Genomic DNA, 14,989 nt, shown 5'->3' with positions numbered 1-14,989 from the left:
TCCAATGACTACTACTCTACAATTCTTTGATACAAACCAGAGAAGCTCTAACAGAAAGCTGTTCATATATATATTGTACCTGTCCAGTCTACATTTTCAACAAATTACATAAAAAAACATTTCATTCTCCATTTACACTCCAGACAGTATCCTCTTCACATTAAAAGGAATAAAGCATACTTAAAAAAAAATAACAAAAATAAACAAAAACAAAACAAACAAACAAAACCACAAACCAAACCAAACAAATAAAACAAACAAACAAACAAACAAAACAAAACAAAAAAAACACACAGGTCTGTAGGAACTGGCACATTCAATTTGCATGTCTGACTGGTAAATTGCTGCTGAAGTGCTGATGAGTGAAAGTAAGTCATGTTTCTGTTAAAACAGGTAATTCTGCATATAGCTACATTTCAGATGCATATCTGTAGTCCCCAGAAACATTCTAGATTACACTGAGATGTTGAACTAATGCATCTTACCCTATTTGTCCTTGAAGTTCAAAAGAACAAAAACATTATCTAGTGTAACCGCTATTATTCCTTTACTTACTTTCAAGAAAGTAGTATCTTTGCAAACAACTAAATTGACAGTTCCATTCAGTTTATCACAGAAGTGTTATTGCATGAAACTAATTCTAGCATTACTGATATACTTGACCACAGGTTCAAGCAATGATCAAGGGCCAATACCTTACCTTGTACTGGTTCCAACTTTTTAAAAACATCTGAAACTGTAAACTTAGTTTTAATCCAACTTACTTTCCAGTATGCTCATACTTTAATAAATACCTAAAACAAAACCATTTTTCCATTTAAAATAGTTACCCGAAAACTATAGAGAAAAAAACATAGTAGTCATGTTCTAGATTAAAGTACTGTCCAAGCATAGGAAAAACCACATCCTTAGAGAATACCAGACAAGTTTGAACTAAAATACACACAAATACAGGAAAATGTAAAGATAATAAAACTGTGTATATTTAATTCATTAAATAAACAATTTCTTACATTTTTTGAAGAACCTGGGCCATCACAACACCATTTGTTAAATCTTCCACAGTCTGGCATGGTGCCTCAACATTAAACGTCTGTATCTGTGGGAGAAAACAAAAGGTCACCTTCTTTTACTTCAATATAAAGGGATTTTCAAAAGTAAAAAAAAAAAAAATGGTGCCAAATAGCAAATCGAACACAGTAAACCCCACAAGGTTAGTGTACATGTGCAGGAATTAAGAAACTTTAGGTTTAATAGCAATCAAGGAAATGAACTACTTACAGGGATTAGCATCTTTGTCTTCAAAAATTTGTAAAAACATTACTACAAATAACAACAGTACATTCTCCAAAAGCCAAATTTTCTACAGCATTTTCTAATTTGGAAATTCACTGGGTCTTCTGTTGTCCCATTCAAGTACTTCTGGAGCATATATTCAAGTGCACTCTCACAACGGATGTATGTAAGAGACTCAGCTTTTGGAAGTAACACTGAGCACACAAAACTCTCGTAGGGTCCCCACAAGCAGATGAAATCCATACTCCAAACTTAACTATTCCATAGTATCATGTGGAAGAGGAGAGCACTATGTTGCTAGGCCCTAATGGGTCTATGCACTACTAGTGTTCTGAATACTCAGAGTGTTCTATGAACACAGTGACAAACAGGTCCTTATAATGGTAAGCATCTGGTCTTCAGATGGAAGCTAAGATTTGAAAATGCTGCTGTTCTGAAAAGCAATGGCAAGGCCCATAGGATCTAGGTGTTTGATGACAGAATTACTTATGACTAAAAATGAGGTAGTTTATATCAAATTCACGTCTGCCGACTGCACACGGAACACACCTGAGACCAACCTAAGGTTAATTTTCTGAGGATGCTGTGTAATATTCTAGATTACACAGGATCAAGAATCATCTCAACAAAAAACACTCATCAATACATGTACTTTCTGTATGGCTTCTATTCACCAACTCCATTTTCACGCACATAGTACACAAGCTATCTGAACCCCCTACCATATCAGCAAATGTACAAATATACAAGGCAAAGCTCTCTTCTCCCTTCCTCAGCATGAAAAAAATCTTTCCACTTCAGCACAGTCTTTTCAACTGGTCTGCTATTTGAAATTTTTATTTTAAATGAATATTATTTTTAAAGGATGTAGTGAGTTTCGTGAACATAGTTTTGATGACATGTTATTTGCAGAGTACCTGCCTAAGTCCTGCTGCTATTGTCCTTCTCCTAGGAGAAGCCCAGGCTTATTTGTAGGAAGCACCACTCATACACACCAGGGATAATAAAGACTACAAGAGAGCTCGCAGCTACAGGCTACCAACCATTTTTTTCTGAATATAATGTGTAACCGTTCATGCTTTAGTGGTGTTTGAAACACTAACGCTGATTCAAGCCATTTATCAACAAATGCCTTCTAGATATGTATTTTACAATACAAGACAATTTATGTAACATGGGAAACTCTGCAGGTCTTTTTTTTTGACAAGGTTCACAAATAATCAAGAGCAAAATATCCAGATTCCCATAATACCTATGGAAGCACTTTGGCAACACCATTTAACATTAATTTGGAGAACAAGCACCAAGGTAAATGCTCTTTTCTTTCATTTTCTCTGGAAGAAAAAAAAGTAGCACTCCATTAGGAGTAAAAACAGCAATGATGTCCATGAAAAGTCAAAAAAATGAGCTCTCAGAACATGTTTGCTGAGGAAGTTCAGCAGTGTCCGACAAAAGGTCATGAACGATGTCCATGTTCTAAGAACACAAGAAAAAATTACTGTGTGGTATACAAAACAGACAGAAGGGACTTCCACATTTCAGATCAGTACATTTTCCTATATTTTGGTCTGAGCTATGCAGAAAACACAGATTCTCACTTCTCCAGAGAATCAAGAAACCATCACAGATTGTCAAGACATTAGGTGAAAATAAAAATGGGTGGATGAGTAAAAAACCCACACGCATGAAAAACAGCACAAAACAGGGTATCACATAAAATTGCTATTCTGCCAGAAAACTGAATTTACCTACAGTTTCTGAATTGCAGAAAAACTGTTGAAGAACAGAGACAGTTCTGAGTTTGAATCTACAAAGTCAGTAACACTTTACAGGAGAAATAATACTTTCTAGCAAAAACGATGCAATGACACCATGGACGCTTACGCTTGAAGAAGTTCCAGATGATACAAGGATAAAATTCTCAAGTACAGACAATGAAAACTTGTTTCTAATTTTGCAAATAAGCAATACCAACATTAAGGAGGTCCTCAAACAGACTGCAAACTAATCAGATATGATTAGTTTTATATAAAACACTTCCTTGACTAAATAAAATTGTACACAGGAGATACCACTACCCCGATGGAGGAAGGAAGGTTGCTAAGCCTGTTTTCAGGACACTGAAAAACAAGATGCATACTCTCTGTCATTTTGAAACTAATTTTATTGTCATACTTACCCGATACTTAATACACAAGAAAAGGTCTAAACTGTCATTAAAGCTCAGGTAACCAAGTCTGAACTCTTTTTTTCTCTAAAGTCACATGTGCAAGATTACCACCGATGACAATAATGCTTTTCATGGTTAGATGACACAGAACAGAAAGAAAGACAAAAATTAGTTATATGACTAATTTCTTCACATGCATTTAAATTTTGTAAAAAATTTCTTTGCTTGCCTAGGAAAGAAATACACAGCATAATATTTCAATTAAGGTGTCAAACTTATGCTACAAAACATATATTCAGCTCTTGAAACAAAGGAACTATATCCTTTTCATATCCTTCAGAGATATGAAAGTAACAAATTTTCTTTAAAAAAACCCTACATAAACCAGCTTTACAAATGCATGTCAAAGTTAAACTATGTGATTCTCAGATAGTTCTACAAAATGCTGAACCCCTCTAACAAACAGTAAAGCTCATTTTCCAGAGGGAGAAGAATCATAAGAACATGACAATGTAGAAGCAGATTTCAGCTGTGATGACAAAGAAGCAAATACTTTTTGTGTGTGTGCCTGTAAGGAGCTATTCAATAACAGCTGTTAAAACACTGTCCTTCCTATCCACTGTGATGTGTTTCCTCCTGGAAGACTTGTCTCTCACCCTGCTGGAACTGCTCCTGCCTCTTGAGTATTTGCAATATTGTCCCCATCGTTAGTTCCCCAAAGCTGTAAATTAATATCTGTTCACTGTTATGATCCCTTTTTTCCCAGTTCTTGTACCACTATATAGAGCCTTAATATCATGCCTGGATGGCAACCCGTCACTCAGAGGGACTTAGACAAACTCAAGAAGCAGGCCTATGTGAACCTCACGAGGTTCAAAAAGGCCCAGTGCAAGGTCCTGCACCTGGGTCGGGGTAACCTTGGTATCAATGCAAGCTGGGGAATTAAGTGATTGAGAGCAGCCCTGCAGAGAAGGACTTCGAGGTGCTGGTAGGTGAAAGACAGGACATGAGCTGGGAATGTGCGCTCGCAGTCCAGAAGGTCAAGCGTATCTTGAGCTGCATCAAAAGAAGTGTGGACAGCAGGTCAAGGGAGGGGATTCTGCCCCTCTACTCCACCTGACCCCACCTGGAGTCCTGCAACCAGCTCTGGAGCCCTCAGTAGAGGAAAGACATGGACCTGTTGGAACAGGTCTAGAGGAGAGCCACAAAAACATTCGAGAAATGGACCACCTCTCTTATGAGGACAGGCTGAGAGAATTGGGGTTGTTCAGCCTGGAGAAAAGAAGGCTCTGGGAAGACCCTGTTGCAGCCCTTCAGTACTTAAAAGGGGCCTATAAAAAAGATGGGGACAGACTTTTTAGCAGGGCCTGTTGCGACAGGACAAGGGGTAATGGTTATAAGCTAAAAGAAAGGAGATTCAGGCTAGACATAAGGAAGAAATTATTTACAATGAGGGTGATAAAACACTGGTTCAGGTTGCCCAGAGAGGTGGTAGATGCCCCATTCCTGGAAACATGCAAGACCAGGCTGGATGGTGCTCTGAGCAACCTCATCAAGGTGAAGATGTACCTACTCACTGCATGGGGCTTGGACTAGATGACTTTCAAAGGTCGACTCCAACACAAACCATTCTATGATTTTATCAGACAAGCATATGGGAAAAAAAATGGGAAAAAAAACACTAATCACTTGGGTCAATTCCTAGCCCTAGCAGACCTTCATACCTTCATCAACCATCACATAATGAGAGAAAAGGGTTATTTTATTTCATGTTATTAAATATTAATCCAGGCCTCAGATTCACAGAGCCATGAACAAGAGCTGTCAATTTTTACAAAAACCTTAAAATAAGGAGTAGCAGGTACTGTTTCAATGTGAAGGGGCCTATCACTGGGGACTGAATAATCGCTTCAGGAATTCAGAACTTTAGAAAATCTCAGTTACTATTTCAGATTACATATACGAATAGTGAGGATTTGTTAGCAACTAGGGATAGGAGACAAATATATTTCCTTTAAAATACTCTTGATATGAGGGTCAGAGAACTGAACAAACACTCGGTTCTCAAAGACAGTAGCTGAAGACCAGGACAAAATCTGTGATGGGAAATCTAGCATCCCATGAAGCTGGAGAAAAACGAAAATTCTTTTTAAATAAACAACCCCCTTCCCCTTCAAAGATAAAAAAAGCTCTCCAGCACCTTTCCCTTCTCAACACTAAGAGTTAATGAAAGACCTGCTCTTTGCACGATGATTATATACGTAGTTTGGCTTTTATTGCTGATGCAGTTGCATAATATTTTATGTGTTCTTTTGTAATAATACCTGAAATCTTTATTATAGGTTCTTAGCAGATAAAATACTCTGTGACTGGTTACCTTATGCACAAACACAACAAAAGGTAATGCCTAGTTTCCAACTAGTTCGTTATCAGAGCAAAGCAGTCCCCAATCTACAAATGATCCTTTAGAATTATTCACTCATATTTCCCTACATTTTTGGAAATGACTGTGCAAGCTTACAACTAGCTGCCATGTAGAACCTAAAACAACACTATATCACCACAGAAGAAACATATCATGTAGCTGGCAGGGAGAAAAAGCTAAAAACAGTAAGAATAAGAAAGGAACCACATGTGAATCACTACTCAAGCCATTAGCAAGAACACTTGAAAGAGCAAATTGGCAGGGAAGATTAAGGACGGTTTGATACTTCTGTCCTTGTACATTCATGCAATATTACCCATGAGACCTGCAAGAATCCCACGAAAACAAATTGCCCTCAGCTTCAATACCAGGAGGAAATCAGACCATTTACTTTTTTTTCAACATCGTAAGCTAATTATGAGGTACAGAAAGTTGTTCTTCCTCAGATGCCAAATTCTTGTATTAAGCCAGACCTGTCATAAAGCTAACTGGATATCCTGTAATCAGATTCTGTGCTTCTGGACAACTTCACCCATTTTTCTCTTCCCAGTTGTTAGCACTGCTATCTTCTGCTTGGATAGTTATACCATAAGCTATCTGTTTATGCTTTCCAAGACAGCAGCAGACCGCATGAAACAAAGATTCAGGCTCCCCAACAAGCAACAGTTTTTTTCCAGGATTTGAATTTCCAGAGTGTGCTGGTTTGACTGAAAGTGAGTTAATTTTCTTCAAGCAGTTATAAACCTTTCTTTTTCATAGCTAGGATGGTGGTTATTTGAATTTAGTTTGAGACCAAGAAGATAACAGCCCTGGACAGAGTTAATGTTTATAATTGCTCTAGTCTGAGTGCCAAGGACATTCTGAGCATTCTGCCCACAGGTGTGAGGCATCAAGGAAGGGCGACATGGATGGGGCAGAGCTTGACTGACATCCAGACTGATGAATAAGAATATTCCATGACATTAGCATCATGTATTGTATTTAAGGAGAGTTGGGATCTTCCTACTAGTCTTTGAGCAGCTCAGAGTGAGGAAAGAGACCTGTTTGGGAGATTTCTGTTCAGAAGTTTATTTACTTTGGCCTTTCGTCATTATGCCATTTGCAGAGATCTCTGAGCCTTTCTGCTTTTTCTCATCTCTTCTCTCTCTGGGATTGGCTGTTTGGGACCAGGGTGCTGCTTCCTGAGACTGGCTGCTTGGTGTGGATGAAGTTCACGAGGAAATGCATTGAGTTTATTTTTATTTTATATTCTATTTCCATTTTTATATATTAGTAGTAGTAGTAGTATCTTAGTGTTAATTTGTTATTTTATTAAACTGTGTTTATCTCAATCCACAAGTTTCTCCCTTTGCTTTCAATTCTCTTACCTCTTCGGGGGTAGAAGGGGGATGGAGTGAGCAAGTGACTATTGTGGTTATATTGCTAGCTGAATTTTAGGTTGCCAGACTCTCCTTATTAAAATCTCAGGAGTTCCTTTGTAATCCAGCCATGAGGTTACACACTCGGCCAAATGAAAGGCAAGGTCTTTACATTACTGGCAAGGTGAGGACTCTTTCAGGGACAAGTTGAACACAATTTTCATTAATTTCCTTCTCATTTTATATATACTATGTTTGACCCCAAACAGGTCAAAGCCATGACAGAGCTCAATCAAAATACTCCATTCATAGTTTAAGATTTCGAAGATTAAATACTTTACTCACCAAAACACAGTGCAGATAGAAGAGATACCTTGACCGGAGCATACATAGTAAAGGACTGTGAGATAAGAGAGCCACGACAGCATAAACGAGTTACTATCGCACTATCTTGGCACTGCCATTAAATTGCTGCTAACTGAAGTGTTCAAGTGATACAATATTAATACATAATGAACAGAGTATCAAGTCTGAATGGTGTTTGATTTAACTACTTCAAAAACATCCATAAGAAGCCAAACTAGTGTACCAACTCCTGGGGAGAAAATGAATGTGTTCCTGTTTTCAGTGGAAAGACACACGAGTCAGGTAATGAAAAAGAATACTACACAATATTTGTGATAAGGATAAAATGAAAACATGATATCTAATTGGAAGGTCTAAAACAGCTCCATAAACCAATAATTCTCTACAAGTCCCCACTTAATCAATCATGTTCTATTTATTCTTCTTTTCTTCTGTGCAACAACAAACCATTTCTTGAATGGATTGTGATGTGCAACAAAAAGTGGATTTCATATGACAACTGGCAACCATCAGCTCAGTGGTTGGAATGAGAAGAACCTCCAAAGCACTTTCCAAAGCCAAACTTGCACCAGAAAAAGGTCACAGTAACTGTTTGGTGGTCTGTTGCCAGTTCTGATCCACTACAGCTTTCTGAATCCCAGAGAAACCATTACACTGAGAAGCATGTTCAGCAAATCAAAGAGATGCACCAAAAACTGCAACACCTGCAGCCTCCATCAGTCAGCAGAAAGGGCCCAATTTTTCCCCACAATGATGCCCGACCTCACATTGCAAAACCAACGCTTCAAAAGTGGAATTAATTGGGCTATGAAGTTTTGCCTCATCCACCATATTTGTCCTGACCTCTTGCCAACCAACTACCAGTACTTCAAGCATCTCAACAGCTTTTTGCAGGTAAAACACAAAACCACTGTCAGTAGACTAGGGAAGGAATTAATCCCTTACCCTTTCCTGTGTGGCACGACCTGCCAGGCTGTTGGCAACAAAAGCCACAAGAAGGACACTACCACCCTATTCCTCTCCCTTCCTGCCACACATTCATGCCTTAACCTGCGTTAGTGTTAGTTGCTGTGTGGCCAATAACCTCAGTGGGTTTTTTTAAATTAAGGACTAGGACTTGCAAATAAAATCTATGAAGCAACCCCGGACTTAGGCACTGAAGCTGCAGGCGAAGTGAATTTAGTTAAGTCCTTCTAAACTATCACAGTACTCAAGAGGCCTCAGCTCAGCCAAGAAAGCAGATAGCAGCAAGTCAAACTGAGTCTTGCATCCCTCTTCTCCCTCCCCTGTTCCAAAACCTGGAAGTCTACAATTGCTCTACAGAAGTCAAACACATTGCAGGAAAGACTTCTGATGGTCCAGAATGAAGAGGAAGTCAGAATTTTACCTCCAAGTTCAAGAGCCTCAGTCTGGTCTCACAATAAGAAAGACCAAGATAATTGTGCCAAATTCACAATCTGACTTCTGCAGAAATAAGACAGAAACAGGTCTTTCTCTTCACCTCCCACCTCGAGGTTAACAAGCAAACAAAAAGGTTGTTTCCTTTATACTGTTTTAGGTTCACAGTTCTCAGCAGTAAAATCTGTTTCTTCTCCAAACAACATCTCGCAAGCCCCCTCAAAGAATGAAGGGGCAGAACTGAGAGTTGAAACTGAGCACATACTGAATCACATCTAAATGTGGGATGGTCTTTTTGGTGTTTTTTTGGTTGGTTTGGTTTGTTTGTGGTTGTTTTGGTCTTGTTTTTAAGTTGTTGGTCGTGTTCACTGTCTAGGGTCTTCTGTTTTCTTTCAGAGAACTAGCAATTGTCATAAATGTGCCAGCACTATACAGCGGCTCTTCAGAAAGGATTAAATTGAAACAAGGCAAAACCAGCTACCAGACCCCAAAGAACAAAAATCTAACACTGTGTCAAAATACACACATGAAAAATGATGTCTGCACCTCCAAATTCTGCTTTCCTCCTTCCTTCCTATTGTTGACTCACAAGGAGGGGGAAGGGGAATACAAACAAACAATACCTTATATTTTATTATCATATTCATATATTATGAGTATTACATCACTTTTTGTACAACACAATCTTTAAAATAAGTTCTTCTGCCTCTTCTTTACATCTCAGTAGCAAGTAAAAATAAAATCTCTAAAACATAAAAATGGTGCTAGACACCCTAGCTCCTTCAAATATAGTGAATGATAATATCACTCTCTTAGACAACAAACCCTAAAACAATGGGGCAACAAATTCTTCATTATCTTAGAGAGAGGTCATCAAAACAAAAAGTTGCTCAACCTTCCAGTCTGTTACAGCAGGTACAAGAGCTGTGATCTGCCAGATACCTCAACTCACACTCCATGACTACTGGCAAGCTCAGTGTTTTTTTCCCCACAGTCTGAACAGCAACATATTCAAACAGAACTATCTTCTTGAGCTGCTGTCATCACCAACACAATCAACCACACCTGAAATATGAAGTTTTCTTCAAGAGGTAAGAGATGCTGACGTGATGAAATCATCAGAAGAAAATGAAACCCTACCACTTTGTGGTCAATGATCAAGGTTTGAAAGAACAAAGAATTTAAACAGGCTTAGCAGGTCTCCTACAATCTTTGCATCTACAAGAAACCAGAAGAGTACTTAAAACCATAGATGCACAAGGATTGAGAAGAGCATAGTCTAAAAGGAAGGTAATCCAACAGTAGGAAAAAACAGCTTTCCTAGTAAATTCCAACAGATTTGATCCTCTTTGAAAAGGCTGGCTACAAAGCATTTACAAGGAGCCTTCTTGGGCAATCAAAATCTCTGCTTCAGTACTTGTTTACATGGCCTCTATATTTCAAACTAACACAGGCAAATCTTTGTCGTTGGGGAGAGGCCATCACACAAAAGACAGAGATACACTGTACTGAGAAGATTTTTCAATCAAGAAGAAGAAAGATCAAAGGACTGATACCACATAAATGGCTGGAGTGCTTTTAAATGGGGGGTGCTGAAACAGGTACCTTGTACATTGTTTACAAAATTCTTTCTCATAATAAAAGTTTTAACACATCCACCAGAAAAACTGGTTTTGGCCGTGAGGGTTGGAAGAGAAAGAAATTCAGCAAGATGCTGCTTTGTGGAGGCAGCACATGGCAAAATGAGATATTTATCATAATGAAGGAAAGAAAGTTCATGGTGTCTTCACAGCAATCTGCTAGTTATAACCAGACAGCAGTGACTCTTTGAGGAATCCTCCTGTTTACAATGCTAAGCAATCTTTTCAGTATCATATCTTAGGTCTATGTTAAAAAAGAAAATTTCTCAAATTACACAGCAAAAACCAGTAGCCTTTACATTGATTTCAGATACAGACATATTGAAGTGTAACTGCCACTGCCACACACACATTTGACAGCTCTCCATGTTTTAAGAAATGACTTGGCAATGTATCTGAGCTAAATACACTCCTGACACTACCCACAAAGAAAAAAAAATAAAGTGTGTGTTCATATGTGGACTAGTCTTAAGTTTTAAATAGAAAAGATATTGTGAATCTGTATTAGATATGCTGAAACAATTTTAATATTGCAAGTTTACCTCACAGCCGCATTTTTCTAAACTGCTTTAGCTGCAGTGCACTTTGGATAACTATACCACAACTTAGAGAATAATCTCAGAGGAGGATTCTGGAAGATTTTTTATAGAGTAATAGTTCTGCAATCACAGTAAGCTACAAACACTTCTAAAGTATGCATATAAACTTAGAGATATCAATAAGCTTCAGTCCTTCATTCAGTTTCACTGGAGTTGCCACTACCCTGGCTGCCTCAAAATAAGATCATGGTCACCTGGTAAAGTGGTAGGAAGCAAAAGTCGCCACAGCTGTTTAAAATCCTGAACAAAAATTATTCAGGAATCTATTTCTTGATGCTGACAAAGACTAAAGAAAAAAATAATAATTAATAATTACACCCCAAGCTAGACTGTAACACCAAAAATGAGGGTCGTCGGGAAATATTAAAGAATAAAACAAAACATATTAACAGGTAATCAGCTTGCTCCAGCTTAAAGATACCAGAACAGGAATCACAGGCATGCAAGGTAAAAGCCTTGAGGAATATTCTCATTCATTAAAATTGTGAGCTGGCAGAGGGAGAAGCAGTTTCACCTCGCCTACATCCACCTGGAAAAACATTCTGTTTAGGCTGAACAGGTTATTGGACTCATGGAAAGTTTTATCTACTCTGCTTAAAACACAGAGAAACCAGTTCAAGCACTTCTATATGCATGTGAAACAAGCAATGTGGGAGGTTAAACCAGTTGCTAGGAACAGTCAGCTCCTCTGGCATAATGGAAGAGACTGGATGTCCCAGCTATGCATAAACTGCAATTAAGACAGCTCTATTCTCCCATCTAAATGAACGATTTCCCAAGAATCATTATGGGACTTGACACAAAGCCAGGCAAAAAAAGCATCTTGTTTATACAGCCAGTTTCACTGAGGATTAAAAAACATCCACTGCCTCTTTTGCAAATTTCATGTATACATCCTGGAATAAACTGAAACCACCTTTCTTCTTTTTTTTTTTTTTTTTTAAACTGACTGTTTCCAAGCCACATGCACATAAAAATATTGAAATTGTAAAAATAACCCATAACTCCACATATTCATCTAAGAAACCTGTTGATTAGTTCTAATGCTGTTTAAGAAGGACTTACTAATATTTCTTCTAACCTAAAAAGATGCAGCTATTTTCTTGAATAGCTCAATATCCAAAAAGGTGCAAGACTAAGAAACGTAAAGGGACCTTCACAGACCATTACTACAGACAGGACAAGACTCCACCAGATAGGTACAGTTTCAGGACCGAAGATTATAAATACTAAGTATTGCTCATATATGACCATATGACTGAGTAATAATTCCTACAGATTGTGAATGCCACAAGACTTTTCTGTTGCTGTGATTTCTCTCTTTAAGTTTGCCATTTTTATGTCTTTTTTTCTAGGACAGTTTTTTGTGCTAAGGTAATTTTTTTCAAAAATTTAGCTTTCCTAAGAAAGTTTCAAGGGTAAAGTTTGTCACTCAACAGATCAATTGCCTCAACTACCAACCTCAAATGTAGCAATAAAAAACCAACCAACCAGAAAAACAAAATCACTAGTTCTTTCCACTCTTTCTTTTATTGCAAGAAAAACAGCGGAGATATTTACTAATGCTGAACAGACTTCATAGAGATATACTTGTCCTCTTCATCTCCACAAACAAGAACTGGTGACTATTTTATTTTCTATCAAGACTAATCTAGCTGCCACTGCATTTGAACATGTGCAGAAGTTGATAAAAGAATCCTTTTGAACATATATAAACAACTGGTTTGTACTATATTTGGCTGTACAAAGAATTATTTCGGGGGACAGGGAAGTAGCCACTGCCTTCTGACTTGGCATTCTGTAATTTCTCTCACTAGTTAGCACACACCTTAACCTTTTAGCATTTTAAAAACAACTCCATTGAAATATTAACACCTCAGAATCATATTTGAACAGCATACTTAAACAACTGAGTACTGGAATATTTTTCATTCTGAAATCTTTTCAGACATGACACAGACTTCTGCACAGATGCTATACATCAATGAAATATTCTCAAGTCAGTGACAATTTAGTCCAGCCTGTGACTGGATAAGGGGTAAAATCAACAGTTCAAATCACTCTTAACAGGCCATTGCCATACAGGATAAAATCCATTATCTTTCTTTCTTCAGCAGGTTACATGTTTCAAGTACAGTAGTCTCACAAGCAAATGAAAGAGCTACTCTGTTGGTTACTTGAAAATCTGTGGAGTTAGAAACACGTTGGGACTGTGACCACTTGCTAGACAAGCTTTCAAGTTTATCCTTCTCCCAGTGGTATACAGCCTTACTGACAGAGAGCACAAGAGGTGGATATGTAAACCAGTTAAGATGAAAACATGGCAACTAGCAGCATGTATCAATAGATCTTCCTCCATCACCTCTAACAGTCAGTGGATTTCCCTTGTTCATCTGCTTTTGATTTTCACAGAGAAGCCTAACCTGTCATTCCTCAGTAACTTACTCATCACCATCAGAGCTTTAGCCAGCTCTGGCCTTGCACAGACTAAATGTCTGAAATAGAAAATCTCTGTTTCTCTTCAAGCTTCACTTGCACCCCAGAGTTTCATACAGTGGGTATTTCTTTGGCAACTTTCCTTACAGAGAGGAATAATAATAATAATAATAATTATTATTATTATTATTATTATTATAACAACAACAACAACAACAATAATAATAATAATATCCTCAAAACCAAATCCAGCATTTACAAATAGCTAATCAATAAACTACAGAAATAGTTTCATGGCTATGTTCCAGTCACTGCTGAAATGACAGATTAGCTGCAAACCCAAGTTCAAGGTCTGCTACATTTTGGCAGCTCTCTAAATGACAGCACAACTTCAAGATATTTAGAGATCACGCTTCAAGCACTGAAATGGGGAAAGGTAATTCTTAGGTTGATACTGTATTGTCTTCGACTTCACTGGTGAATTTCGTGTCTAGAAGCTAGAGAACCACTTAAAAATACAGAGAAAGAAACACAGCAGAAGAAAGTTTCTGATCAGAGAGCCTGCCGAGCGCGGCCGACAAGTCACAAAAACACGGCACTGACACACCGGAACCGCGCCAGGAAGGGCGTGGGTCGCGGCGCAAGGATCAGGGCTTGCAGGCACCACGCTGCCCAACCCGCCCGCAGGCACGACGCGGGGCTGGCAGCGCACCTGGGCGCACTCCTCCGGCCCTCCCCGCCGCGCCGTGCCCGTTCCTTTGTTTCCTCGGCGCGGAGGCAGAGCTAAGGCGGCAAAGGCCCCCCGCCGCGAGCAGCCCCCAGACAGCCTGCCCCGCTGCGGCTAGACGAGGCGGGGCAGGTCCGGAAGAGCTCTGTCGAGCCCCGCCAAGCTGGAGGCAGCCCGAGCGCCAGGGCGCGGCCCGGGCTGGCGCTGGGGAGGCGGAGCGAGGTCCCCCCCTCCCCCCCTGGAGCAGGGCCGCGGCGCGGGGCGGGGGCGCACGGTGCCGTGTCCCTTGCCAGGCGGCCCAGCTCCTGGCGGAGGCCTGGCGGCCAGGGCACTCACCCAGGTGAGGAGGCTCTCCCCGAGCTCGGCCCGCTCCAGGCTCTCCACGTTGAACATGGCGGGCGCGGCCGAAGGGGCTAACGGCCGCGGCCGGGTCGGTATCACCGGCGCCCCGGGCCGTGGCGTCGACACGTCAGAGCGACCTGACAGGAACCTCCCGCGCGCGCCTGCGCCGTGGCGTCAGCCAAGCGGGGGAGGATGAGACGCGGCGACGCTAGCGGGGGGCGGGACCGCGGCC

At 39.7% G+C, this 14,989-nt stretch overlaps 1 protein-coding gene across 5 annotated transcripts in view; it reads right to left on the bottom strand.

Moving 5' to 3' along the window:
* Positions 1–14,983, bottom strand: part of HOOK3 (hook microtubule tethering protein 3) — a 102,579-nt gene extending 87,596 nt beyond the window's left edge. For all 5 annotated transcript variants that reach the window (XM_065045618.1, XM_065045620.1, XM_065045619.1 and 2 more), the window contains exons 1-2: positions 14,752–14,983; positions 1,014–1,099 (exon numbers count right to left, since the gene is read on the bottom strand). In XM_065045618.1, coding sequence (XP_064901690.1) covers positions 1,014–1,099; positions 14,752–14,808 — 143 coding nt within the window. In that variant the 5' untranslated portion in view covers positions 14,809–14,983. The remainder of the gene's footprint in view (positions 1–1,013; positions 1,100–14,751) is intronic.
* Between the last annotated feature and the right edge of the window lie 6 nt (positions 14,984–14,989).

This window comes from Columba livia, chromosome Z (genome assembly GCF_036013475.1).
Source record: "Columba livia isolate bColLiv1 breed racing homer chromosome Z, bColLiv1.pat.W.v2, whole genome shotgun sequence".
NCBI classification, from domain to species: Eukaryota; Metazoa; Chordata; class Aves; order Columbiformes; family Columbidae; genus Columba; species Columba livia.
This window is presented reverse-complemented; position numbering and strand designations above follow the sequence as displayed.